The 27,763-nt window shown below is 35.5% G+C and overlaps 1 protein-coding gene across 5 annotated transcripts; it reads right to left on the bottom strand.

Annotated features, from left to right (window-relative positions):
- Window positions 1–374: 374 nt before the first annotated feature.
- On the bottom strand, window positions 375–27,763 carry LOC108044984. 5 transcript variants are annotated; one of them, XM_017124158.2, is made up of 10 exons: window positions 27,493–27,763; window positions 20,455–21,160; window positions 4,838–4,944; window positions 4,667–4,781; window positions 3,828–4,173; window positions 3,542–3,756; window positions 3,254–3,412; window positions 2,806–3,191; window positions 1,778–2,688; window positions 375–1,097 (listed from the first exon to the last, which is right to left on the bottom strand). In XM_017124158.2, exons 2-10 carry the CDS (start codon window positions 20,955–20,957, stop codon window positions 942–944), a joined length of 2,898 nt encoding a protein of 965 aa, XP_016979647.1. In that variant the 5' UTR covers window positions 20,958–21,160; window positions 27,493–27,763; the 3' UTR covers window positions 375–941. The 5 variants fall into 5 exon arrangements, with proteins under 5 accessions (XP_016979647.1, XP_016979651.1, XP_016979648.1 ...); XM_017124162.1 differs by lacking the exon at window positions 20,455–21,160; XM_017124159.2 differs by lacking the exon at window positions 27,493–27,763 and having other exon boundaries at window positions 20,455–21,723.

Below are 27,763 nucleotides of genomic sequence, written 5' to 3'. Positions count from 1 at the left end.
TAAATCTTTAATATTTTTTTTACAAATCATTAGAAGCTAATATTTATATTGACATTAAAAATATTAATTATTTGCATTTTGGGTAACTTAAGGTATTGAAATTCTTTCCTATAAATGTATATCCTTTTTAATACCATATTTCAATTTCTGACAAATTATTCGTATGAATGGTTAAGGATAACCATTCTAATATAAATAACAATCTTCCAAGATGAAATGTTTTTAAAAATACAATTCAAATTACCTTTCACGAAATGTGATGAATTTCGACCAATTAATTAAATAAAAACAAACCACAGGATAGTCACGACACCTGCATTTCAAAAAGTCAGTTAAAAAGAATAATAATCTGAAATTGTTCAAAATCATACAAATTTGTTCAATGCATATGTTAGAAAAATTTGTTTATTGAGATATTTTTTGCCAGCTAACTGGTACAGTGGGTCACTATGGGTATACATATACATAATTGGGGCTTTTATATAGTTATTAATTATTTTATATCTGAATGCTCACTATGATTATAAAATATATATATTTTAGTTGGTTTTGCATTGTGTATGCACTTAAAATTGTACATGTTTGAATATTTACAGTTAATTTAGCACATGTACCAGGTGTATGGTGTTAAATAAATAATAAATTAGCATAAAGCAAGTAGCTTATAGCGATTATAGAGAGAGGGGAGCTGAATGCATGACTTTCTCCATAAGGTTATGAAATGCGCTCTCTGGGCGACGACATTTTAGTGGTTTTACACTCGTTTTATGTTGTATATAATATTACGTATAGCTTTAACTAGGTAGAAGAGTGTACTCCGAATACGATTAAAAACCATTTAAGTTAGTGGGGGTGTTAAGAGTAGAACGTAAATTGCACTAGGCCTTAAATTATACATAAGCTTAAATTGTCACGTGCTGGAACTTGAATACAGGTACGAATTAGCAGCGGTCGCGGTTGTTGTACGCCTTCACCTTGGCCACGGTGCACTCAAGTGCGGCCCGAACGTCGGTGAACACGGGTACGCCCTGTCTTTTGGCCAGGTCGATCAGGTAGGACCGTCCGCGATTGTAGTCCTTAATGGCCGCCACGGTCAGCTAAAAAGGAAATGTAAAAGCTGGTTACTAAAAATTCAAATCAATTACTAAACTACAGATTCAAACTGAGGTGCTGTGTATATCGTTTTCTAGTACTCTGTGCTTGAAGCTATTGTATGCTTCGCAAATAATATTATACTTATTTATTTCACCAAGCGATATTTTTATTTAGTATTTTTTTATCAGCAATTTACAATTTCAAATACTTAGCTTTTCGAATTTTTTCATTAGACGATTCTTTTAAAGTTCTTAGAAATTTGAGTTCCCCTAATTCGAGATTTTTAAAAACATTTTAATTAACACTTGTTAAATAAAAAATAATTGTAAAATAAGGACGTTGAAAAAAATATTAAAACATGTTCAAGAATTAAAAAATTATAAAAACATTACATTATTAAAACATGTTTTTAAAAACATTTTAATTAACACTTGTTAAATAAAAAATAATTGTAAAATAAGGACGTTGAAAAAAATATTAAAACATGTTCAAGAATTAAAAAATTTATAAAAACATTACAAGTTTGTTTAAAATTTTACTAAAAATAATTTTTTTCTCTAATAAAATTTAATCTTATCATTAAATTTTGAGATAATCAGTAGATTGCGATGTTTGTAAAAACTAATGAAAGCATGCCTAAGTTGAAACCCGTGAAGATTTTTAAAGTTAAGTCGCAACTCACCTTTTCGCCACCCAGGACACAGTCCTCGGGCAGCATCTGCACCGCCAGGACCACGTTGTACATGAGGCCGATGCAGTGGGCGGCCAGGGTCATGGGTGCCAGGGAACGGGTTTCGTTGGTGATGACGAAGAGCAGCACCCGGCTGGAGTCGAGGAGCGATGGGTTGTACAGGCTCTGGCGCACGGCGACCGGTGGCAGTGACCAGCTGAGGGACTCCTCGGCGACGGTCAGCTCCTCCTGCTCCTCCAGCTGCAGCTGATTTCCCTTGCACTTTCTGCGAGTGCGCACAAAGGATCTCTGCTGCTGCTGTTGCTCCTGCGGAGGCGCCGACTGCTGCTGGGTGACACTAGCTTGATCACCCTGGTTGTGGATCATCTGCTGGATACTCTCATGCAACGCTGGGCTGTGGAAGCTCACACTCTTGGACTGCAGAAAAGGCACGGCCAGCTCCTGACGCCACTTGGTGCGTAGCACACAACTGCCGCCCAGGTAGACATCCCGCAGGTCCAGGCCACCACCGCAGCAGAGGGCATCGCCGGCACTGGCTATGGAACTGCTGCTGGAGAAGACCGAGTCGTTGGAATCACTCTCCTCTTCCTCGGCCGGCACAACAACCGATGCGGTCACCAGATTCGCCTTGGTCTCTATCGTTTTGGTGGTGATTATTTCGGTTGTCTCGATGGACTCCACATTCAGCAGGATCTGTGGCCGGGGGCTTTTGCCCAGATTACTCGATGCCGTGGGCTGTGGCGAAGAGGTTCCACTGTCCCGGCTGCGACTGAGCTGCTCGAACAGGCTCTGCCGCTCCAAATCGTGCCCGATTCCACTGCTGCTGTTGGACGGAACGCTGGCGTTGCTCGACGTGCGCGAAATATTCTTGCTGGCCGAGTAGTAGATGTCCACATCGGGAGCTGGTAAATAAATAAATTAAGTTATCAGTATAATGCATTTTTTATGTCAAGAAATCGACTTCTATAATCTGAATGATTATGATAATTTTTTATTTATCCAGTTTAATATTTACTTACCATTGGTGAAGTAGACCTGCGGTGGCGGCACATTGGTGCCCTTGATGGGCGAAATGCAACCGCTCTCGTGGATCTCCTGCTGCAGGACGGACAGATACGCCGAGATCACACAGAACAGATCAAAGTCGATGAGCTCCTGGCTGGGCAAGATGGGCTGGCTGCATTCGCCGGATTCGGCCTCCCCATCCAAATCATCTACGCCAGATTTTGTACTGTGCGTTTGGAGCAATTTCAGCGATTCGCGTTGGTTGATTATGATCTTAGTTAGATTGTCTAAATTAACTAAACTCTGAGCATAGCCTAGGAATAAGAGAGCACGTTTGCACTGTTCCACGGTGAGCAGATCGCTTTGCGGGTTTACACGATCAAAGGCGCCGCGAACGGTACTAAAAAAGGCGAAAACATGTTAGATGATTTCATTGATTGGCAATAAATCTGGATTACTCACTCTAATATAGAAGATATTTTGGACGGTGGATCCCTGATGCCAGACAGGATATCCTTGGTGCGCTGCAGCCCCAGAGGTATGTTATCCAATACGGGCAGACCGCGACGGGAGACCAGCTCCTTAAGTATCAACTGGTTGCGATTCAGATCGAGGTATTCTCTGAAAGAAGAACGAGAAATTTAGCGTTAATTTAAAAATTTATAAATGTTTTAGACAACAATTTTATTAATATTTTAATTGATAGTATTAATACTCAAGTAAAATGACATTGTATAATTAAATACTCACTGCTGTGAAATAGGCTCATTGAGGATCTTCTGATTTGGTTTATACGGATGCAAAACCAACACCAGCTGCTTGCAGTTTTGACCCGCTATGTGTGCCGCCTCGATGGCACCAGCAGATGCGCGTGTTTCCGAATCCATAACGAAGAATAATACACGGGCCTTTTCCTTAGCTCGATGCTCGAGCTCGATGAGATCGGGCGTCCAATCGGATACTTGCTGTTGGTCGAGGAAAATTACAAAGTTAGCTGGGCGATCTAAAAAGGTATACTGTTCTAAGGCCTACTTACAGGATTGTAGAATGAAATGCCCAGTTCTTTGAGGGCTGGTATGGCAACGTCGGCTCGCCAGGTGGTTGGATTGCAGGAGCCGCCGAGGAACACCTCCACGGGCTCATTGCTGGCGTTCTTCTTCTTTTTGGTATCATCCACACTGCTGAAGGACTTGGTACTCCTCAGTTCAGTCCCGTGGTTGTCCGGCTTTTTGGCGCTGTAGGCAGGTGATGAGGTGGCGGCTGCTGAAGACTGCAGGTGTTGCTTGGAGGAGCTGGCAGGATCATCCTGTTCCGGGAGCAGTAATCCCGAGGACAGGGACTGATAGTCGCAGTACGACGGCTGATTCGAAATTGTTGAAGCTCTGCGAAAAATGAAATTGAAAAAATGAATTATTAAAAACGTTTAGAAGTGAATTTCACATTAAAATATGTATACATTGAGCTGCGCCTAAAAAAATATTTATTGTCCTTTTTAAAATGGTTAACATTAGTATATAATTTATTGTGTACAACAAGATTCCAATATAAACCAAGCATAATGAATAATATAAAAGTAACATGGATTAAACCATTTTGGTTTTTATTTTTGGAAAATATAAAAACAAGTAATTGCCCAAAAACTATTATACTTAAAAAAATTTACATTTAAATGTTATATTAGCTCAAAAGGCATGTATTTTTACTACTTTACTTTATAGTTTGAAAATGCCACAAAAAGATAATGTTTTTTCAAGGTTTGTACAAAAGTTTGAACACATATTGACATAAAAGAATATCTTTCGTTTATTGGTTTAATATTAAAGTCGAAGGTAATAGAATCTGTGTGCTTTCGGATTGTTTTTGATAGAAGCTTACCTGAAGCGTTTCAGATCCGCGGCTAGAACACAAAACTGACCAAAGGTCAAGCCATTCGCCTGTCCACTTCCTCCCTTGCGGGCAACCTTCTTGGCAGTCTGCAGCATTTCGCTAACTGTGAAGTAAACTGATTAATATCTAGACTAAGGGGATTATTTATTGTGGACTTACTCTGCTTTTGGCTAGGATGGAAGCTTAGCTCGTGGAAGAGTTCCTGTGTCCGCTCGTCGGGCACCACATTGCATCTGGCCTTCGCTCGCCATGCATTCAGAACTTCTCTGTAAGAACAAAAACAGGGAAATTATCAGTGGGGAGCCATAAAATTGTATCTTTGTTTGAGATTTAAAAATAAACCCCACTGAGGTAATCGTTTATTCAACGATTTATGGTCTTATTACAAAATTGTTCGACTTTTTAGCCTCTGGATATATTCGGTAATCACAAACATATAATAGATGTATATAAAGGCAATATCAAGCGAAAAAAAATACTTTATCGAATAATGAAGTAAACAAAATAATCAAGTCAATGGTTGTCTCAAAGAAAGTCTGGATGATTCAGAATAGCACTACGAAAATAATTGCATATTTTAATTAATCACGTTGTTGCTTCCACACGATTTGTAATAATTTTTAATTAATCAAATGATTACAAGAGTAGCTTTCTGAATGTTAAATGAAGAGTTTGATCATTACTTTCTTGCCTCTATTTTAGAATACTGAATTAAATAACTCACAAAATGCCCAAATAAATCAACTCGGGAAATTACTTCAACAACTGCCTCCTTATTTAGAGGTAAATCAGAAATGAACCCGCCCAAGGACACAACAACTGAACAAATTCCGAGCTTTAAGTAGAATTTATATTGTATAAATCACTATAAATCAGAATCGTACGCCAGTCACGTTTCTCGGGGCGACACATGTTTTAAAGCCACCAATTTGAGTCATGTAAGCGCGAAAATGGAAAAGCCAAGCACAAACAAAGCCAAAAAAAAAAATATTAATATGAAAAACATTACGAGATTTTTGTGGCAGCTTCGTCTGCTCCTTCTGTGTCTTCCGCCTTTTGACAAGAAACCGCCGACATCATCGTCAGCAGCAGCAACAGAATCATTGACAATTGCATCATTTGTGCAATGGAAATTTAAATATCGCGTATACGTAGCCAGCCACAATGGCAGAAAAACAGATTGGAAAGGGATGGCGGGGTGTAGCTAAATGGGTAATATTTATCGTATATAGCTGAACAAAATTCTGCGACGCAGTTACTTGATTTCCATTTTATTTCAAAACTGTTTTCGCTCGTTTTTTTGTACTTCTTATTTATTTCAGTTGGTTCGGGCTTGAAATGGAAAACGCAAAAATAATTCATCCGCAATATCGTCTATATTTCTTAATATATCTTTTGCGTTGTTGACAACTTGCACAGCCCACCACAAAAATAAGGCGATGTAATATATTGCGTAAAATATTTGAAATATAATTTATTCCATTTTGGGCTGTGAACTTATGCGATTGAGAATTACGACTGAAACTCGAACATTTTTTTTTTCTAAGCTGAGAATTATTTCAGTTGATTGCTGGCTTATCAATATTAGAGCGGAATTGGACAGCTACTAGATGAAATGACGTCAAGGCAAGTGACAAATATAAGTAGGAAAACGAATTAAAAAGCTATTCTAAAATACATAAATATAAATGGGAGGTAAACATTATAATGATCACAAACTTTTTCAGGTTTTAAAGACATTTTTTGTTAGATTATTATTTTACAGATTAAAGCAGGAAAGATTGCTATACTTAATCCGGTTCTTACTGCCCTTAACTACTTTGGTTAAAAAACGTGCATAGAACAATTTGATTTTTGAGGTGTATAAAAACGGACAACGTAGTATTTATTACGCCAAAACATTTTTTGTATAGATTATGTAAGAATTTTTTTTTGGTATCAATAACATCATCCAGATCTAAAAAAAAACGCCATTGATATTCATATAAAAATTGCCCTTTATTCCCGAATCAGCCAACGCGTCTTAAAAATATACAAAATCGGTCGCAAAACGCAAATGCGAATGAAAAACCATGAATGAGGAGCAACATTTTTGGTTTTATGGCTCAAAAAACTTGTCTGTTAACTGTTTGGGCCGCTGCCCACTCGAGCAAAACATAAGCCATGCAACAAAGGGGTAAAGAAACTCTGACAACAAAATGACACATGTTGAGCAAATCCCAATACCAGGCGATTATGTCAGAGAAAGAGAGTGGTTCGGAAGGGAAGGGAAAGGTGAGGTAACTATTACTGAGTTGTACAGTCATTTTAGCTATTTAAATTATAGAATTTAATATAATAATGCATTAAAGATAATAATAAAAGTGGTTACAGTGATATAAAAAGGTATATTTGTTTATCATTATTATTAATTGCTTAATTTAATCTCTCCAAAAGTAATTTTTTTTGAGTGATTAATCGATTTTTAATAATTTAAGTCTTGAAATACGGAAAAAATACCTTACAAAAAAATGTTGAAGTTATTTGTCTAAAACTTTTAATATTTATGAAAACTTCATTGTAGTTCATTACTAATTTTTTTTTTGCATTGTTGCTTATTTTTCCAATATGGTATCCCAGATTGGTTTTCTATGGGTAAAATAAGTTCATCGCGATAATCGAATTTGGTTGAGTCAATAGTAACTCATGATCTTATCGACTTTGTATATTTTTTTAAACATAACAAAATTAGTCTCCCAAAATCTGGCTACGCAGACTGGTTGGCTGAGAGACAAGCCAAGTGCAGGCGGCGGTCAAACTTGTCTAGATGCCAATTACATGACTGCATCAACCGACTAGGCACGCCCACATCCTCACATCATTCACTAAATTTGGCCTGGCCTCTCTTTAAGTATTTTTTTTTCTGTTCTGTACTGTTCAGCTGGCCTTCTATTTTTGGCCAGCTTCTGCCTCTGTTTGCGCTTTTGTGTGGGTGAAGTTGCGCCATATTCGTAACGTTTTTTCGTGTTGTTGGAATTTTTATGGCAAACAGACGCAGCAGCCGCAGTATTTATGCTTTGTTTACCACAAACACGGCAGAATCAGAGGGATCCATTAAAAGAGGAAGAGCAACGGCCCCCAGTCGATGATCAAATTTGGCTGTCGAAACATTTCCGGGAAGAGGGGGAGTGCACACGAGGAAGTGCAGCATCAATAAAATTAACAGATTTTCAATTTTGGTCATAAACTTGCAAGCAGCTATAAGACCAGTTTTAAGTGTTTACATGCAGGTATTGAACTGTATTTCCTGATCTTCGCAATGCTTTCTTAGGATCTCAGAGGTACAGGAAGTTAATTTACAATAATATACTATATTTTATAAATATTTATTGAGTCGCCTTTTAGTTCTTTACACGAATAATTCAATTAAAAATATATTAAAATGATTTTAATAGTCAAATATTGTATGTGAAAAGAAGTCTTACAAATTGTTTTTAAGAATAACTCACTATTTGATCACTTTGAACTTTTTTTGAAGTTTTTTTTTACAGCATACTTCAAATTTTAGAGGCGAACTTGAATTTGGATGATTCACAGCCGTATTCATGATGAAATTGTGGAACCAGATGGATTCTTAGAACCCAACATGATGAGCTACTAAAACTGCGACGAAATTTAGTGGTAAACAAGTTTTGCGTTCTCTTTTTAATGCTGACCAACCGAGTGGAATAACGAGTAAACAATGGAACTTTAGCGAAGAGAAAACCAGGAAAGTTTTAAATTTTTGGTAAGCAAAAATGTCGCTTTTATACGAGCCACCAGGCTACCGGAAATTCGTGGTGACCCATTAAAAGGTAAGCAGATAAGGCCAACTTAATAAGCCAAGGTCCTCTCTGCCTTTTTATCTCACCTTTGCTATAGGCCCTACGTGCTTAAGATAACGTTGTAACATTTCTACATGAATCAAGACCAGGCAATCTATAACAGGCCTATCTCTCGATAACAAGACAAAATTGCTTATAATGAAATCCTTGTTTTTTTTTTACTTAGTCTAAGCCATTGGGCCATCGTAATTGAGATAAAGGCAGAGTGTCTGCCTTCCAGAACCGTGATTCATTCGATAGTGCGAATAATCATTGCTGATTACATTTATCTGCTAGGTTATTACCATTTAGATGAATGAATGTTGCAATTAATAATATATATCTGTTTTATAAATAAAGCTTATCATTCATTATGAAGTGGGAGTTTATGAATGACATTTGATATGATATTTATTAAAGGAGCTTATCTCTAAAGAAGGGAACGATATAAGATCCAACCAATTAAGAAATAATAGCTCACCAATAATTCGAATATAAACAATAATCTAACTTCCGAAATATAATAGGAATTTGAATACTATTTTCTAAATAAAAAAAATCTGAACATATTCTTTGAGAAACTTTGCACATGTTTTGTCTAGACATTTACCGGATTTTATGATCGTATTACTACGATTTCATTGAAAAATATTTACATATTAACGAATGTTTTCCAACTACATACAGTCAGCTTATCAGCTATTTCCGCTGTCTTTGTCGATTAATAAACAACATACATATAACATGGATCATAGTATTAAACAGATCAGCATTTCCGCAGATGATGAATGGACTTTTCCAAACACATCGCATGCAATAATTTTTGGCCCGGGGCCAAGCTGAATGACGTTGTGGTCAATGTACAATCCTACGGCAACCCATTAAGAAATGCATTTGTGGAAATGATTTCATTGACCCACGCTCCTCTCCGAGTGTCTGATAAATGAGTAATAAACAATTTCCGAAGACAATTGAACAAAATGACAAAATGTACGTTGAACTCGGCGAGTGAGAAAGGAAGATTAAGTGCTAGTCGCAGAAAAACACAATAATAAACATGCTATTTGCATTTGACAGTTTGCAATCCCACCGAGGAAGAGTCTGTATGATATACCAGTAAAAGCCACAGCAACAGTGATGAGTGACTAAACATATTATTTGCATTTAACAGCTTGTAAATCAAGCGCAAAATATTTGCCTACAAGTTTATAGAACACATGTCAAGCACTCGTGGATTAATCAGCAGCGATCTATGCAAAGATGGAGACAAATCTTAAAAGGAGGTGTGTTTCACACTACACTTAAACGAAAAATAGTTACAATCTAATAGGCAAAATAAATAACAGAGGTATTTAATTTATTTTGGGTAATACTCAATAGGTCTATTGTTGTTTTAAGGTTTAAGCCAAATTAAAAGGTTTAACTTGTTTTTTTTTGTGTAAAAATTGTAAAAAAAAATTAGATCAAGCTTTGTGATTAGTTTCAGTACAAGCTAATGTAAATATATTTGTTTGTGTCTTTCAATGAAAAAAACTTAGATATTTGAGCAAATGAAACATACATTTTTGAAATAACAACAAATTATGAAGTTCAGTAAAATGCTGCTTAAAAGCAAGATCAATATTTGTTATACCTTGTTTATTATTTATTTTTAGTTAAGTTATACGTTATTATATACATTATTATATTAGACATTTTGTAGCTGAAGAATTAGTACTTTTAAAACAATGTTTCTTATTTTATAATTTAATATTTGAAATACATTTTTTTGAGGGATTTGAGAAGAGCTCCAATAATAATATGGTGAGCAAAGTTATAGGTATTCCTCCGAGTGTATGCTTGCAAAATACTTGTGGCGCCCTAACCAGCACACATACACACACTCACCTACTGGCTCTCTGTTGGTAACAGGTAGAGCGAGAAAGATAGAGAAAGGGGGCCGATTGGGGGTGGGGCGGGGGAGCTGCAGCTTGCTCAGCGACGACTCGTTTCAATACACACAAACACTCGCACGCACACTGGCACAACTCGCCCGGCAATAATCGATGATGAGGTCATAACTAATAATAAAAATGACGCTTACTCACCAGAGTAAAAAGCCAAACAAAGAGAGGCGTTCAAAAAGAGAGCCGGCAAAGAGTAAACAACTCGGCGAACAGCTGTTATTAGTGGGCCGGCCAATCCGAGCAATCTTGGCAATACATATCTTTTCTATTTAATAAGCATTATCTGTTATCTTTCCCAACTCTCGCCGTACGTTTATCAATGGAGCTCTGGCTGGCGTCATCGCAGAACTCTTTGAACTTTCTGCAGATGTCGCGGTGTTTATCTAAATCCGTGATCACTTACACTATCGCTAATGATATCACAATCGCCGAGAGAACGAACTCATGTCAATAAATCAAACACCTAATGCCTCTTAATGGGTCAAGAAAAAATGGGGAATATTAATGGACTATAGAATTTTATCGTCTATGTATGAGGTTCGATTAACAATTTGCCGATATTTGGACACTTAATTGTGTTTGACTAAGCAGTGCAAATTTTTTGGGTAGATAAAGCTGTGAAGATAAAAAAAGATAATGGTTTTTTCTAATCAAAAAGGGTCAATGTCCAGTGCTTTTGTTGGGGATTCGCAACTTGGTAATTAGTAAAGTTCCTATTTGGGAACCTCGTTTTTCGAAGTGGAAGAGCAGGATACAAAATACAAAACAACAAACTACTGAATAATTGTATATTACTAAGGAATTAAAAAATTATAAGACTGACGAATAACATTTAAGTTAAAAATTATGATAAGTCGAATAGCTGCTACAATTATGAATACAATAAAAAACTATAATAATAAAAAAGATTTTCAAATAATCTTTTTTATGGTGTTAAATACTTTTTACCTTGAGAGATATATACTTTTTATAATATTTGTACAACTTTATCAAAGAGACGTGAACTCTGAAAATATATCTGCAATATCAAATTTGATTACCCAAATAATATTTAATCCGATGTTAATGTTGACATTTGAAAAGCACATACTTTTTATTTGGAAAAAATTGTGAATAATTGTATAATTAGTAATAAAAAATTTTGAATAAACACTTTTTTTAATTTTCCTTGAATATAAACTCCCAGCGGGGGGTGTGTTTTTTCCAGTAAATAAAAGACTCAAATTAAAATTCTTCCTAGAATTCACGATGCATATTAACCCGAGTCCCACGGAACAAATTCTGAGCTTATCATTAAATCATCGTGCTGTTCTTAGCCACGGTAATTACCTGCCACCTTTCACTGCTCTTGAAAGACCCTACCTCAAGCGGTACTCATACATATCTGATTAATATGGGGTTTTGTTTACTTATAAAGCGTTGCTTCTGCCGGTTCCGATGTGGCCGGCCCCATTCGACTGAAGACTATTTATAGAGTCTAAGCAATCATGGCCAGAATTTCCACATCAACAATGCGGCAAAGCTTTCACAAAGCAAAAGATATACATAGCGTCATCGTTTGTCTGACAATCGGTTTAGTTGTGCGGCTCATATCTTGATTACAGAGTCGTTGTCCTATAACCTTTTATTTTCGCTTCTTTTTGCGGTTCGCCAGCGACTTCTTCTTTTTCGACGCTTGTCTGCGGCTTGTGACATCAACGTTTATTTTTAAAGCTCCACACTTTACCATTTGGGTTTCGTATTTTTTTATATATATTTATTTTGCCCTCTCCCCGTGTTTGCATTTATTTATTATTTATTCGATTGTATACCAAATTTGTAGAGCGCCATGATATCACTAGCGAGTAATTTGTTTACCTTCGTAAACACTTCGCAGTACTCGGCCAGAAATTCCGTCCAGGTGCTGGAGGCCAGACACCGAATGGATTGGCCTGTATTGGCTAAACTGTCTGATTTCCAATCTTTTTGGGTTTCTCTGGAGTGTACAATGTGATTTGCCCTATCGCGCTGGCATCTAATCTAATCGCAACTTCTAATGTCCGAACAGCGAAGAGTCGTTTGGAACAGTCGATCTATGTGTACGGAAATTGATTCAGATTGGCGACCGAACACGATTCGATCATGCTCCAGAAAAAGAATATGTACGTTTGTAGGGCTCAGGGAAAAAGTAGAGCGTGACATTCCCTGGGAAATCGAAGCAAAACAAATGCTTTGTAGACAATAACAATTTTATAGGTTCGTGGGCCAAGTAGTAAACAACAAATTTCTATTCTCTTTTCAAGTTTTTATAACTATGAATATTTAAAATAAAATTTGAAAGAAAGGTAAATTTAAAAGTACTTTAGTATTGCAAATAATTAAGTTCTAGTTTTTTTTATTTCTTTATTTTCTTCGTATTATGTATTTGGAGAATTAATTATAAGCAATAATAATTTAGTTGAAAAACTTTTAGTTCAAAATCTTTAAGGAAAATATTATTGATCGAGTATGGGCCACTAAACTTAACTATAATTATAATTATAGCATAAAATTTTTGTTTTTAAATAATAATTTAACAGAAGGTGCTTAGTTTAATTCAAACAAAAAAATTAAAATAAATTATAGGTTTGGCATAATACATTTTTTTTTAATATTTAAAAGTTATTGTAATAATAAACACAATTAGTTTAAAGAGTATATGGTTTTACCAAAATACACCTATGAATTCCAATCCTTGATAAATATTAATAATAATGCTTCCTGTGGTTGTGAATTAAATGCGATATCCGTGGGTAAGGTGTAACCAAATAATGCACAGAAACCGCAATGAATTATTTTATTTTTTTTAGAGCGAGTTCAAAGCCGGGATGCAGACAACACGACTGCTCATTAGAAGAGCAAACGGGCAACTGATTTGCTTTCCTTCGAATGCAATGCTTCTTTCCGCGAAGTCGTTTTCTTTCTGCCGCTTTTCATTTTGTTTTCAGTTTAGCTTTTCAATGGCTCCATCCGGACAGCAACTGAGTGCCCGATGAAATTCTGATTATGAGAAAATTGCCCGCCCGAGCTCACGAACTTTTGATGTCATAAAGAAACAAAAGTCAGAGTGGATTATATTAATAGGAATTACAACGCGAACCAGGGGCGTTGAGCTAAGGGGGTCAAACCAGAGGGCTCACATTTATTTAATATTGTGTTAAATTACTAATTAAGCGTGCCACTCAAGCGGAAAGGGGTAGAACTTCGGGTGTATAATGTTACGGACCGTTGGCGATGATGTTGATGATGATGATAGTGAGATGGTGATGTCATGAATTATCGTTTTCTGATTGAAAGTATCGAGATAGTGAACCCGACACTCGACGACCATCGCCGCTCTCTCTGTCGGCCTAGAACAAAAGCTAAAAAAAAACGGCCTACGTACCCTGTCACTTTGTCAGTCAATCAGTCAATTAGTCAGTCAGTCAATCAGTCAGTCAGTCAGTCAGTCAGTCAGTCAATCAGTCACTCAATCATCCGTCCACATGCTGCGCTGAATGAAGTTGTCATCGACACATTTGGCCGCTATCGATTTACTCCCACTTGGGCAACGCAGTGCGTATGAGGTCAACATTTCAAAAATAAATAGGTTACATATTTCGGTCGACTAACAAAGAACCGAAAGCCCAGATCGAACCGATCGATAGCACACAAGCCCACATAATCGCACAAATTTGTTTTTGCGCAAGGTTAGTGAGGCATCGATTGGTCCGACATCTGGTTTCCTCTAATTAGTAAATGCAAATAGCGATGAAATGTGAGTCAGTTTAAGGTGCGGATGTTTGCAAAGACTATGGAATCTGAGGTCGCACGGATCGTTCCACGTTCTATATATATAAAATCTAGGACCCACATTCCCATGAGATCACAAAGGAATGTTTTGGAAAGTATGATTCAAATATCAATAATTGCTGCTTACTAATCTGAGACAAAGGTAAATTTCTCGTCGTTAGCATCACTTTTTAAATATTCAATTTATTTAAATCAATCATATATAATTATTTAAAATATTCAATCTAAAAATCATTTAACTTTGATAAGCTCTAAAACTGTGTTTTGCCATTAATAAGTACTTTTAAAGCCACATAAGATTTAGCAACACTTTAAGGTATATATAATCCTTTAGAAAACAAAGTTATTTATTTAGGGAGTATTTTAAGTTGTATATTATATATTATATATTTTGTAAACAAATAATAATATTTTAGCTCATTTGAATAAAATGATATATTACCAAAAGATCCCATGATCATGAGTTTGCTTTATTTGAAAAAGAACACAATCCCACACAAAATTTAAGCAAGCCATAAAAATTCGTATTCTATTTTACCATTTCTTTTTGTGGTAGATATATGTTTTTTGTGGTCTCACAAGATTTAATGGTTTTCTTTATATATTGCTATTAAATTGTTGAGCTTTTTAAATTTCGTTGTTTGCATTTTCGCTGTTGATGTGTTTGCTTTGTAAATTATGAAGTAGCCTCAGTTATGGCCCTCAAAAATTCACACTTTCTTTTGATTTTGGATGATGCATATTATTTTTAGAACATGCTCGCGTAAACAAAGCGACGCTGCAAACCAAATAAATAGACGCACGTAAACAATGCAAAAAGAAAACATTATTTCAGCGCTTTTTAGTTTGCATATTGAAAATTTCAATGGCCGGGGGCATGGCACTGAGAGTACCCGAAACTCTGCTCGTTTTGACCATGAAAATCGACCAAGTGCAAATGAGTGATCTTTAGCCAAGATCACGAAAATAGAGACCAAAAAAGAATCAAGTGAATGTTTCAATATTTGCTAAGTATGAAGTCAAATATTTGAATACAGCTTAAGGAGTTTATAAAATATGTTCCATCCAATTAATTTATTTACCAAATTCAAATCTAATTAAAAATCTATTAGATTTAAAATGAATTTCTGGTACAAGTTCAATACTTATAAAATGTTTTATCAACTCCATAAATTCTTCATTCCGCATCAGTCATTTTTTTAAGGATGACCACATCGTTTGCTTTGTCGCCAAGTTAAATATACTTTGATTTGTTTGGAAATACTTTTATCAAATTTTGGCTTTAATAAAAGCTTATACACTTCTTTCATGGTGTCATAAACGAATTAGATCATCTTTAATTTGACTTTATCAGTTGCTCCTATCAGCCAAATCAGAAATGAAATTTGAACGGAAAGTTTCAAGCCCTTTCCTAATCACACCATATCCTGAACTTGTGAAAAGTATAAAGTTTATATATACAGTGGCCTTTATCAGATTAAAACTCTTTTGGAAGTGACAACATCAGTTGATTGGCTCATCCACCGCAATCACAATTCGACATTATCGGCTGTCATTATCGGGCAATCAATAAAATAAATACGTAGTTGTCCGACTTCCTGACTTTCGATACAGTTTGGCCTTTAGATAGCCCATTGTTGAATGGGAACATCTATATGAAGTAGTTCCGATAGACTGGTCTATTCTTAGCCGCTGATTGCAGCCAGCTGCAATCTGCATTCTGCCGACTGGTTATTTTTAAACGATTATTTCAGTGTTCGTTATACGATATTAATGTTTGGTACTGGATGTGTTTACAGCACTCGGCTCTCTGCAGTTTTTCAATTAATTGTTTACAGCACGTTTCTCAATTATGTCGAATGGATAATTAATGCGCGCATTTGCTTAGCCTATTAATGCATTTCCCAGCACATTTATTACTATTTATTTGCCAACGTGCAGTTCCGCAACGAGAACTGTGAGAGATTTTCCTAATTGACTTCTCCCGATTTTCATTGGCTGGCGGTATTATCTACCTTTACCTGGCGTTGATTGCAAATTGTAGGCGTTTGTGATGAATGACTCTGCCACAAAAGCGTTTCATCCGTTGGAAATATAAGTGTTAAGTGTAATTCAGTGAGGCATTTAAAAAAAAACGTTTACCAAACGACCCAGTTGTGATTTACAAATTACATTGTCATTTCAAGCAAATTATCAGCGATCACATTTAAACAATAAGAAATTGTAACACTTAACTAAAACTGCAACTATGAGAACTGCATTCCTCTTGAATAAATAATTACTTCCTTTATTTTTTTATCTTTCAATAAATAAGCTTAAATAGTTTAGGCAAATTATAAAATTTGAATTGAAATGATTTGAAATATATTCTTTATAATTAACATATAATCTTCCTATTCGACTTGTTCATGAAATCGCAAAGCAAAAGGCCATCAATTCTCCGTAGACCCTTAGCTTGAGATTAACCCGGCAAAATGATTATTTTATCGTTCCGGATGAAGGGGCCCACCAGTTAAAACACTTCTAAAAATACAAATAAAATCATACTACACAATAACTAGCACTCACTGCATTCTGGATAAGCCCGGCAATAAGCTCAACTTAATAATTATCTTAAACTGAAAATTACAAACTGCGAATACTAAGAATCGTCATTCGTCAACCGAATGATTCGCCTTTCGCCAATTACCATTTTATTAAACGAATTAACTGTGATTGCTACTTGGCTTTTCGATTGCATTATACCATAATCAAGTTAAAAATAAAGCATAATATGACGGAGCAGTAAAATGAGATGGCAAATTAATGTATGTATGCGGAGAGCACAATTTGATAAATGCACTTCACGTCAAGAGGAATAACAAAACAATAAAGGGGAAGACATCAAAACAAGACAAATAATAGTACTAGAATAATTGACAAAGAATGCGGCATTTGGTTGAATTGAAGTGCCTTTGATAAACTCATCATGGAGACTTTTGCCCGGTCAATGCTTGATTTATGGTTGCATCAATGAAATAAAGACAGACAGCGGCACAATTAAATTAAGGCGAAATAAAAACAAGAAAGGAAAGCTAACTTCGGGCGGAGCCGAAGTTGAAATACCCTTGCAGAATATTCTGCAAATTATATTCTCCAAAATTATTCATTGATGCATTTTTAATACTCATAAAAAATCCCACCTTCCTAACTTTAAAAACACCAAAGTTATTTCATTTCCGATCAATCAGTTATATGGCAGCTATAGGATATAGTCGGCCGATCCTTATGAAATTTAATATGTCGAATTGATTGGGCAAAAATAAAACCCATAGAAAATCCCAACTTCCTAACTTTACAAACACCAAAGTTATGGCATTTCCGATCAATCAGTTATATGGCAGCTATAAGATATAGTCGGCCGATCCTTATGAAATTTGGTAGGTCGGATTGATTGGCCAAATATAAAACCCATAGAAAATCCAAACTTCCTAACTTTACAAACACCAAAGTTATTGCATTTCCGATCAATCAGTTATATGGCAGCTATAGGATATAGTCGGCCGATCCTTATGAAATTTGGTAGGTCGGATTGATTAGCCAAATATAAAACACATAGAAAATCCCAGCTTCCTAACTTTACAAACAGCAGAGTTATGGCATTTCCGATCGTTCAGTTATATGGCAGCTATAGGATATAGTCGGCCGATCCCGGCCGTTCCGACTTATATACTGCGTGCAAAGGAAAGAAGGGTGTGTGCAAAGTTTCAACTCGATAGCTTTAAAACTGAGAGACTAGTTTGCGTAGAAACAGACAGACGGACAGACGGACAGACGGACAGACGGACATGGCTATATCAACTCAGGAGGTGATCCTGATCAAGAATATATATACTTTATAGGGTCGGAGATGCCTCCTTCACTGCGTTGCACACTTTTGACCAAAATTATAATACCCTCTGCAAGGGTATAACAAAGCCAACTCTTTTAATTGAACATTTTTTTTGTGTAGACCACATAAAGTCTTTAATGAACGCGCCGGGCCGTGATTTATGAGTTGAAATTAGTGGACGCGTTTTTATCATCTTGATGTTGCGGGAATTGAAATGACCAAGCTTTCAGTGCAATACTCTGCAAATCGCAAACACGTGTGCCACACAGCATGGATTTACAAATTGAGTGTGTCACGAAGAAGGTCAGTAGACAATAGATCATGGCTAAAATTAAATTTTCAGCCATAACATCATCGACCACGAAGACGGTGGGAAGCAGGAGAGCGATAGTCATATTAGATGAATCGAACTACGTTCATAATAACACCCCGCAGCTACCTTGATGGACTTGGGTGTGGTTCGATTCAAATAGATTTTGTGGCAGTATCTGATTTTCTTTATTTTTACGATCGGCAATTTTTCCTATATTATTAAAAAAAAATTCTGCGATTTACGAGGTATGTCAAATTCGGTAAACAAATACCGCAATTAAGCGTTGATTTGATAATTATCTGGTGTGATTCCAAATAACCCAGTCACTGAATTAAACTAACTTATGTGTTTTTAGGTGATAATGACGCTATTAAGATAACAGGTTTTATCCGGTAAGTTATTAAAAACAAAACGCAAAAATATTTATTAATTTTGCAGGGCATCACATGTTCGTATTGCAACGCCACAAATAAAATCCAGTGCCGGAGGCAATGTGCTCAATAAATACGTTATAAAAGTGACAATTTGTTGCCTTATTTACGACTTTATTATATGCAAATTGAGACAAATGTCCAATCTACAGCGTGTACTCGATACCAGCAATCGCACTCGATACTCGATTCTGGGCGAGATCGTGTTTACAGCGCGCTTTGACATTTTAATGCTTTGTTATTATTTTGAATTTCAATTCCAATTGACCAAAAGCAAAAACAACTAAACAAATGCAATATACGCGCTTCTGTGTATGGAGACAACAAAAAAACAACAAAAAAAGTCATCACACAAAGATCAAGTTCAATGAATTTTCACACAGTGACAAAAATGGAGGCCCCACAATTCACGGGAGCGGTGGTAATTTCATTTAATTGAATATTTTTCGTTTTCTGCTTTCGAGCGCGCGCAAAATAAATATACCCGTAAATATATCAGTTTTAAAATAACGATGACAAAATCCCACAAGAACGAGCGCACCAAACGGAACGAATGGCCGTTCTCACAGGCGGGGGAAAGGGGCGTGGCAGATCGTGCCGCCCAGCAGATAAATCTCTGCCAACAGCGTATTGAACTTATCGGATAATGCACAACGAGCGGATAATGGCTAATAAAGTGAATAACCCTAAAAATGTCAAATAACTCGGTTCATTTCTTGATTAATTGATGGGTATGGAGTTCAGTTACCCTCAAACGGATAATGAACCGCTCTAAAAACAATTTGAATTTTATTAGATTGATTTCCCAGTTCTAAAACCGAACTCTCCTTGCATCACATCACCTCAAAAACCATCAATTCATTGAACGATCCCATAAATATTTATGCGAATTGCCCATTCACATCTGGATTGCCTCTTTGGTGACCTTGGTTTGGTGCAAAGAGCTTGCTTGACCTCCCAATTGACCAGCAATGGATGAGAATAATGAATGGTCAACTATAAAACATACTTTTATTTATATCCTTGACTCGCAAATACTTTACATTTCTTCCTATCTAAATATTTACCCTCAGAAAGTTTGAACTACTGGCATGGTATCTGAAATATATCAGCTTTTATAGGAAATGTTTTTGAAACGTTACTTCATATTTATTTTGATATTTTTTCTACCATTAAAACGCAATTTCTTTAGAATATGGAATATTTCACGTTTTAGATAAACACGATTGATTACTTGTTTTCTTTTAAGTGAGATAAAAACAATAAAATTATGTTATTTTGTTTTTTAATTTTATAATTATATTCCTAAGAATTTCTGCTAATCTCAACGGAACTTAAATGTCAGTCGATATAACTTAGCTCTTACAACTTTTTCTAAGATAACTGTGTAGCATAAAAAAAACTAAAGTAAATAAATAAAAATAAAAAACGATAAATTCAAAAAAATAATACTTAAATCATACATAACAGTGATTATTTATGATTTGTTGTACATTTATGGTTTGTTGTTAGTCGGTTAGTGCCCACAAGCCAAACTTAGGGAAAGCAAACGGAAAAACATACCCAAAAAACATTTGCGTTATCTGCGCGGGCGTCTGGCAGACATTGTGAACGTTGAGGGTGCGTGGGCGGGCGTAGAGCATTCCGGCGGGGGTGAGGGGCGGCAGTACCGCCTCGTGCAGAATCGCCGACGTCGAGTTGCTGCGGATGGTGGTGTAGGCCCGGTAATGCGAACTGGCCGAGGATCGCAGCTCCACCGAAGTGGTAGTGGTGGTGGCATCCTCGTCCTTTGGGTTACTCGATGGGACGACTTCCGTTTCCGGCTCCGAATCCTTGTCCATCAGCAACTGGTGGTGCCGACTGAGGGGCTGTGGGGTGGCGGGTGGCATAGTGGGCGATGGTTTGGGGGTCGATTGTCTGGCAGAGCGCAATTTGATAATGTTCTGGCCACTCAATTTCTTGGCCCGCTTTATGTTGATATTGTTGCTGGCGTTGCTGTTGTTTATTGTATTGTTATTGCTTGTGTTTGTAGTTGGATTGCTGGCGTAACGATGTTGCAAGCGCATTTTGCCCAAATATTGTTGTTAGGGCTTTCAATTCTCAATGTTTAAAATTCTGATTTCCGTCCGATTTGCTGCATTTGTTTGTTTTGTTTTTTTTTTTTGTAGCACAACTTTGGCCATTAGCATAACTTGTCCATTCTGCGATCTCGGCCCGCCGGCAACAACATTTCACGACAATGATGAGGCGACGCCGCTTTCACTTTCAACTGAAGAATTTATGTGAAAATAAACAATGTTCAAAACTCATATAGAAAGCAACAAAGGCAAAACAATAAATATAATTCAAATGCAGCGGAACAAATTATATAGGTAGGTGTTTTTATGTGTATATAACGATATTTGTCTGGCCAAAATAAATCTAGAAATTTTATTTCCCACTTTTATGTTTTTTAGCATTCGGTTTGTTTTCGTGTGGGTGCTCTTTTGGCAAATATTTATGCATAAATATACATCTTAAGGCATTACGTTCGTTTTGCACAAATTAAATTGATTTCTTTGGGGCGAGTGTGTGTATACGCGTTTGTTTTATAAATTTAGAAATGATTTTATATGCCGCACACAGGCGCGATTTATATGCGATCGGAGCGGAAGTCGGAGGAATAATATTCGTAAAATATCAAGAGAACTCACAAAGAGACACTCGCACACGCACACACACAAACAGAGACACACATAGGTGAGGGCCCACCAACACTCATGCAACGCGGCCGACGAGGCGTATACGCAACGTTGTTAACGCGTCGAATGAACGCCAGCGAATGAGTCGAAACGCGACGATGTCCACAGAAGTATTTCGAACATCGATCGCCTCCGCGAAGAGAGAATGCGGGAAATTGAGCGAACGCGAGACAAGGTGAAAGAGAGCCCTCTCCTCTCTCTTTCAGCACACGCTCAAAACAAACATCATTCAATCAAACGGCGAAAATTCGACCAGTGCTGCAAATTGAGTAGGAAGAAGCATCAAGTTTATGCTGCGCGTGGGCCAACTCTCGATTGTTTAACAATTTTCGTTGACCAGGGAGAAAATTAATTCACACAGCACATAAAATGACAAAGCGATTACACGCCTAATAAAGTGAGTATATAAATTTGATAAAAGCTTTAATTCTCACTCATTGTTTATTATTTAACTAGCCATATTCGGCTACCAAAAAAAATACATATTTTGTATTCAGTTTAGGGAAATATCATTCCATGTTTTCAACTATATTTAGTTGATTTTTGCGAAATAAAGTAAAGGTTATAGAGCAAAAACCAAACTATTTTTTAAAAGTGGTCCAAGAAAAAGTTAAATCTTAAATAACAGTAGTACCCAAAATTTATTTGTTTATTTTTAAAAATAAATCTTTCTCGATTTTATTTGTAGTTTTAATATGTGTGTTTTACTAATTTGTTTCTAGAACAAAAAAAAAAGAGGGTTTTGTTAAAATTCCTCGATGTAATAAACTTTTTGATTGGTTATGAAATTAAGGTATTTAAAACCTAAGCCTGGGATTATAGCATAGGAAATATATCTATTTTTAAATTTTTATAGAAAATTTAGTCAAATAAGACCCTACTTAATATTATATATCGACTTATTTGATATTTTCAATTTTAATATTTTATTTTTATAGATTTAGATTTAAGCCATCATTTTACAAATTGATACCATTGTTTTTGGCATTGGGACTTTCTCTTTTGGTATGTTCGTGTTTGTATGATTCGCTTTCTTTAGTTTTTTGCTATCAAATGGAAACTCAAAAGCAAATCTAATCTACGGTTTGTTTTATATGTATGCATAAGGCACATAAAAACGCACTTTTTAGATTCGAAATAATTTTGAATTTGAACTTTTACCCTGAACCTTTCGAGGGAAACTAAATTTCAAGGTAGAAAACAACATAATTTAATTATTTTGGAGTCGCCTGATAAAGTTCCAAGCTTTGTTATTCACGGGCGATTGGCTAGCAAAAGCCATTCATTTTTCAAACTACTTGTGCATTTAAATTTGTGTAACTGCTACTTGGGATCGAAGTGAGTAAGTCAACACCTGAACCCCAAACCGATTTGCTCCCAATTACTAATTATTGCGCTTACTCATGTCCGAAAAAATGTGAAATTAGATTGTAGTTGGTGACTAATAATGGGACTTCCTTCGGCATTTATTGAAGCCTCGATAGGTTTTTTTTTCATTTGGGCCATCCTCTAATGGTTGAACAAAAATAGGTATACCAGGTAAATGGCATTTCCGTAGCGTTCCTTTCTCCAATCCGTCGGTGAGTGTCAACAGCTGTTTGTGGGCGGACCGAAGACTGTATGCCAAATAGGTGGCAATATATACTATACACTCACCTATATGAACAGCAACATGCGAATATAAATCTGACTATATCTGCCCGGCCGAAAATTTATTGATGCCGCTCTAAATGGGATTATGCGCGCGTGTAGGTGAACAAAATATCCACAACAAAAAAAATATATTTTCTAAAAAAAAAATTGGTTTAAAAAAAGACCAAAAAAAAGAGGGCGTTGCTACAAATTATAATGTATGTCAGGGTTTGCTCTTGGCACTTGTTTCGCTTGCCTCGAATGCGAAAGTTCAAAAAAGATTTGCGCACATGTCCAAGACGTTTGTTTCGGCTTTGTTTTAGATTTCTTTTTATTATTATTTTTCCGCTGTTGTTGTTTTGGCCAAAAATACTCAAATGTGCACGGCACCAGCGGAGATGCTGTCATAGACGCGCCTTTTATGAGCATTTCGCGATGATGCCATTCGACTGTGGGTCGCCGGGTTATCTCGGGTTATATGGTGGCCATAAATCCATCTAAGCCTAATTAATTGCTTGCCACGGGTTGAAACAAGGTGAAAACATTGGAGATCGTTTAATTGTCGGTTCCGGATAATCGCTTATAAACAATTTTTAAGCGTGCAATGACAATGTTAACAATATAAGGTTTTTAATTCCTTGGGATAAATTGGAATTAATTATGGTTTGCCGAGATAGCACACGAAATACAACAGGTTCGGATAACAGAATCACCCTCAGTCATTATGTAATATATTTTTATCACATTTAACAACTATAACAAATACAATTCATCTTCGCATCTTCGCACAAATAGTCAGTATTTTCTATTGGATTAGAAATAAAATAACACAGCTCAAATTTGTAGATAAACATAATCAGATTGCGATTTAATTTCAAACAATAATATTTAAACAAAGTGCTTAAATGCAAAAAGTTCTTTCTGCGATAAGCTTTATTATTCACAAAATAACCATGTGGTAAACATGTGAATCAAAGTTTTGTGATAATAACCAAAGTATTTCCTAAAATTGAAATATTTCAAAGCTTAGTGTGGGCAAAGTGGCTTATAAATATTAACACTATGAACAGCGAAATGAAAAAAATTATACCCGTTTTGTTAGTGTAATGATAATTATTAAATCACTAAATTAATTTGGTACGCTGGTTGTATTTCTCATTAAATCAGTAACCAAGCGAAGACCCCAATTTTAAATATTTTCAGAACGAATCATATGGCCTAAATGGGTATAATTGCCTCAAACGATGCGTTCGATTAGTCAGTCAGTTCATGTTCCACTTTTCAGATACTGATTCCCATCCTCCAGCCTAGAAAATCTAGAACTCACCTCACCCACAACTTTGTTGATTGGCAACCGATTTTCAGTTGATTGACAAATTCTTTGCAAGGCAGAGCATTAATGGCATTGCTCACCTTCTAGACCCGGCTATTTGAATACCCTAAACAAGGGTATCTTTACTTTGGTGAGGTGGTATCAATATAAAACTTTTCCTAAAACAAGATCTTTAATAAGAACGATAAGAACTTTAAAAGATCGATATATTATGTTTGTCCTACTATAACTGTCATAGTAATAGATTAAATATGATCTCCAAATATAATTTTCCTGCAAATATATAATATTTATGTGATTTAAAAAAAATCAATTTTTCATATGACCAATAAACACAAAACAAAATAGTTCTAGTCATATCATATTGTGCTTTAACTACAAGGGTATATAAGTTTCGGCTTTATTTTTTTGTAGCTGCTACTGATAAGCGGCATTCAATTGTTTTTTAGGCGCCAACATACGGACAACAATTCAATCAAGTATCCATCACAAACACACGCTTAGAAAGCCATGCCCAGATAAGCAAATGGTTGGATAACAAAGCCTACAGATAATGCCAATCGCAAACACAGGGAAGCATTCGTGTTTGTATTTGTAGTATTTGCCATAAAGTCGAAAAAAAAGTTTATCGCACGCAAACAAAAACGACCTTCAGTAATGATGCCTTTGTATTTGCTTAGCCATATTTAATGTGGCGTCAATTTCTTATTGCCAATTTGCCATTTATATTTTAAAAAGCAGTTAAGTTATGTTTCCGTTCTTGTCTTCCTGATTGTTAAATGTAAGTACTGCATAATTGTGTGTAATTTGTGAATGTCTTTTTCCAGCCACCGTGATTCTTGCCTGTTTACTATTCAATCGCTTGGCAGTAATTAAATTTTAAAAGGAGGAAAACAAAAATATTTATTTTTTACACAAAACAATCTTGCTCTCAACTTGCTATATTTGCCTTTTCTCTGAATTCTGTCGGGCAAAGTACATCGCAAATTTGTTGCCCTACAAAATCTGAGAATATTATTAAATGTTTATTTTGCATATAACAGATTGCATATAATTGGTATAGTGATAAGAAGTACAAATAAAATCTTAATACGCAGAAGTATGGTTGACGATTGTGTAAATCTTAAGCCTTAAGAATTTTTCATTTATTTTTTTTTATTCTAATTAATTAAAGGTATGTTGGGAGTGGGTGGGGCGTAACCGACCCTAAATAAACATTTTTGTATTCCTTTTAAGACGACCTATTAAAAATGTATCATCTATACTAACATTGGGCGAAATAATTAATAAAAAAATTACTTTCGATTAAAATAAAACAAAATTAGAATACAAATGAAAAAAGAAAACCTAAAATTGAAATATTTATTTGCAGATTCTAGGTAATCGCCTTTTGGCAACAAAACAAGCTTGTGTGTACCATTTTTGTATGACAACAAAAATATTTATTTTACTTACTTATAAACAGTGCATTGTTATTTGAATGTAAATGTTTATTAATTTGGTTGCTGTTGTTATTGCTAAAAATGTATCACCGTGTTACATCTTTGTGCGTTTTTGTTTCCGGACTCGTGTGCAATTGAGTGCATAAACTTAATTATTGTCAAAGTGTCACAATAGCGAGGCAAGTGGATGATCGAGTGCATAAGAGAAGGAAATGCAAGGAATCACTATAAAGGTCGGGACAGACTAGTCTGATTCATTTATATTCTACCACTCTGACTATTGTATTTTTAAAAATACTTTCAATTATTATAAATCAATATAAGCTTTTTTTTTTTTAAAGATTGCCCTTTTGTAAGCCAAACCATTGTCCTAATCGACCAACAATTGTTTTAAATTTAAAGCACTCTTCCATAATATACCAATAATTATTTTAAATTTAAAGGTCTATTCCATAATATAAGGCATAACTAAAATGTTTTTTAAACGATTATATTTTAAGTTGTATTTAGTACACCATATTTAGGGGGCCCAATTTTTGATTTAAACTTACGATGTTCAATGGGTCGATGATAAAGACAAATGATGTTATAGCTATGACATTTTTAAACACAAAAACAAATAGCGTATTTTCTATATATGTATGTATATATTTTTTAAAACCACTTTTATTGTCAGCTGTAAAACCCAAGTAAAAATTGGTCTTTTTTAAATGTGCGTTAAGATATAGATTTTAATGTTCCTACAATAATTAAATAATTATTCATATCATTTTTAGTTTTGTGGTTTTAAAGTGATATTATTTAGGAAAAACCAAATGGTTAAAATGTTAAAAAAAACAACATTTTATTTTTTTTCGAAAACTAAAACAGCTATTCGGAATGAATTCTGATAGTTTTAGCATATTTATGGATCTAACTTTGTTTACTCAGTTGGTCGAAAAAAAGAAAGAGAGGCAAGCGGTACGGTGAAATTAACCTTCGCGAAAGCAGAGCGTAAAAATAATGGGAAACTATGCTAAAGTTTTTAACTCGCACACAAACACACGGAAATTGGCAAACGAAACGAATTCAACTAACGGACAAAAAGCTTAGGTCATTGACCAAAAAAAGAAATAACATTGTAAAGAGTGGCCGGGCAAAGTGATAAGCGCGCTCTTAGCCTTTCTCTTAATGGGGCGAGCACGTTTTCCAGGGAAAAAGCCAACGACGCCACTTTTTTAGATTATGGAGAACGGACCTCACTCACACTTAAAAACGAAACGACTCTGTTATTTTCCTTGTTTGTAAAAGCAACAAAAACCAATTTGTTGTTATTGCTTTCGCATAGGCACCAAAGAGGCACGCTTACGTCATTCATAATAATAAAAACAGAAGAGAGAACCAGAACAACAACAAAGGAAACAAGAGAGCATCACTATAGTAGTTGTTTTTGTTGTGAATGCAATTAAATTACCTGAGGAATAATTTAACCATTTTGTGCATTTTGCGCTCTCTTCTCAGTTGTTTTTGTTTAATCAATTTTCACGGCAGATCCATTGTTTTTAGACTTCTCTCTTCTCTGTCTTGTTCACGTTGTTAACGGATTTACTTGACACGATTTAGGAAAAGACAAAACGTTTGGTTTAGTATTTAAGCAAACATTTAGTTTACCGATGTCACATTTTAATTTATTTATTTATTTCTGCGTTTGCTTAGAAAAACTGTTGGATTCTCTTTGGGTTTCA

This window comes from Drosophila rhopaloa, unplaced genomic scaffold, assembly GCF_018152115.1.
Source record: "Drosophila rhopaloa isolate 14029-0021.01 unplaced genomic scaffold, ASM1815211v1 contig_2, whole genome shotgun sequence".
NCBI classification, from domain to species: domain Eukaryota; kingdom Metazoa; phylum Arthropoda; class Insecta; order Diptera; family Drosophilidae; genus Drosophila; species Drosophila rhopaloa.
Note: the sequence above shows the minus strand (reverse complement) of the source record. Positions and strands in the feature narration are given on the sequence as shown.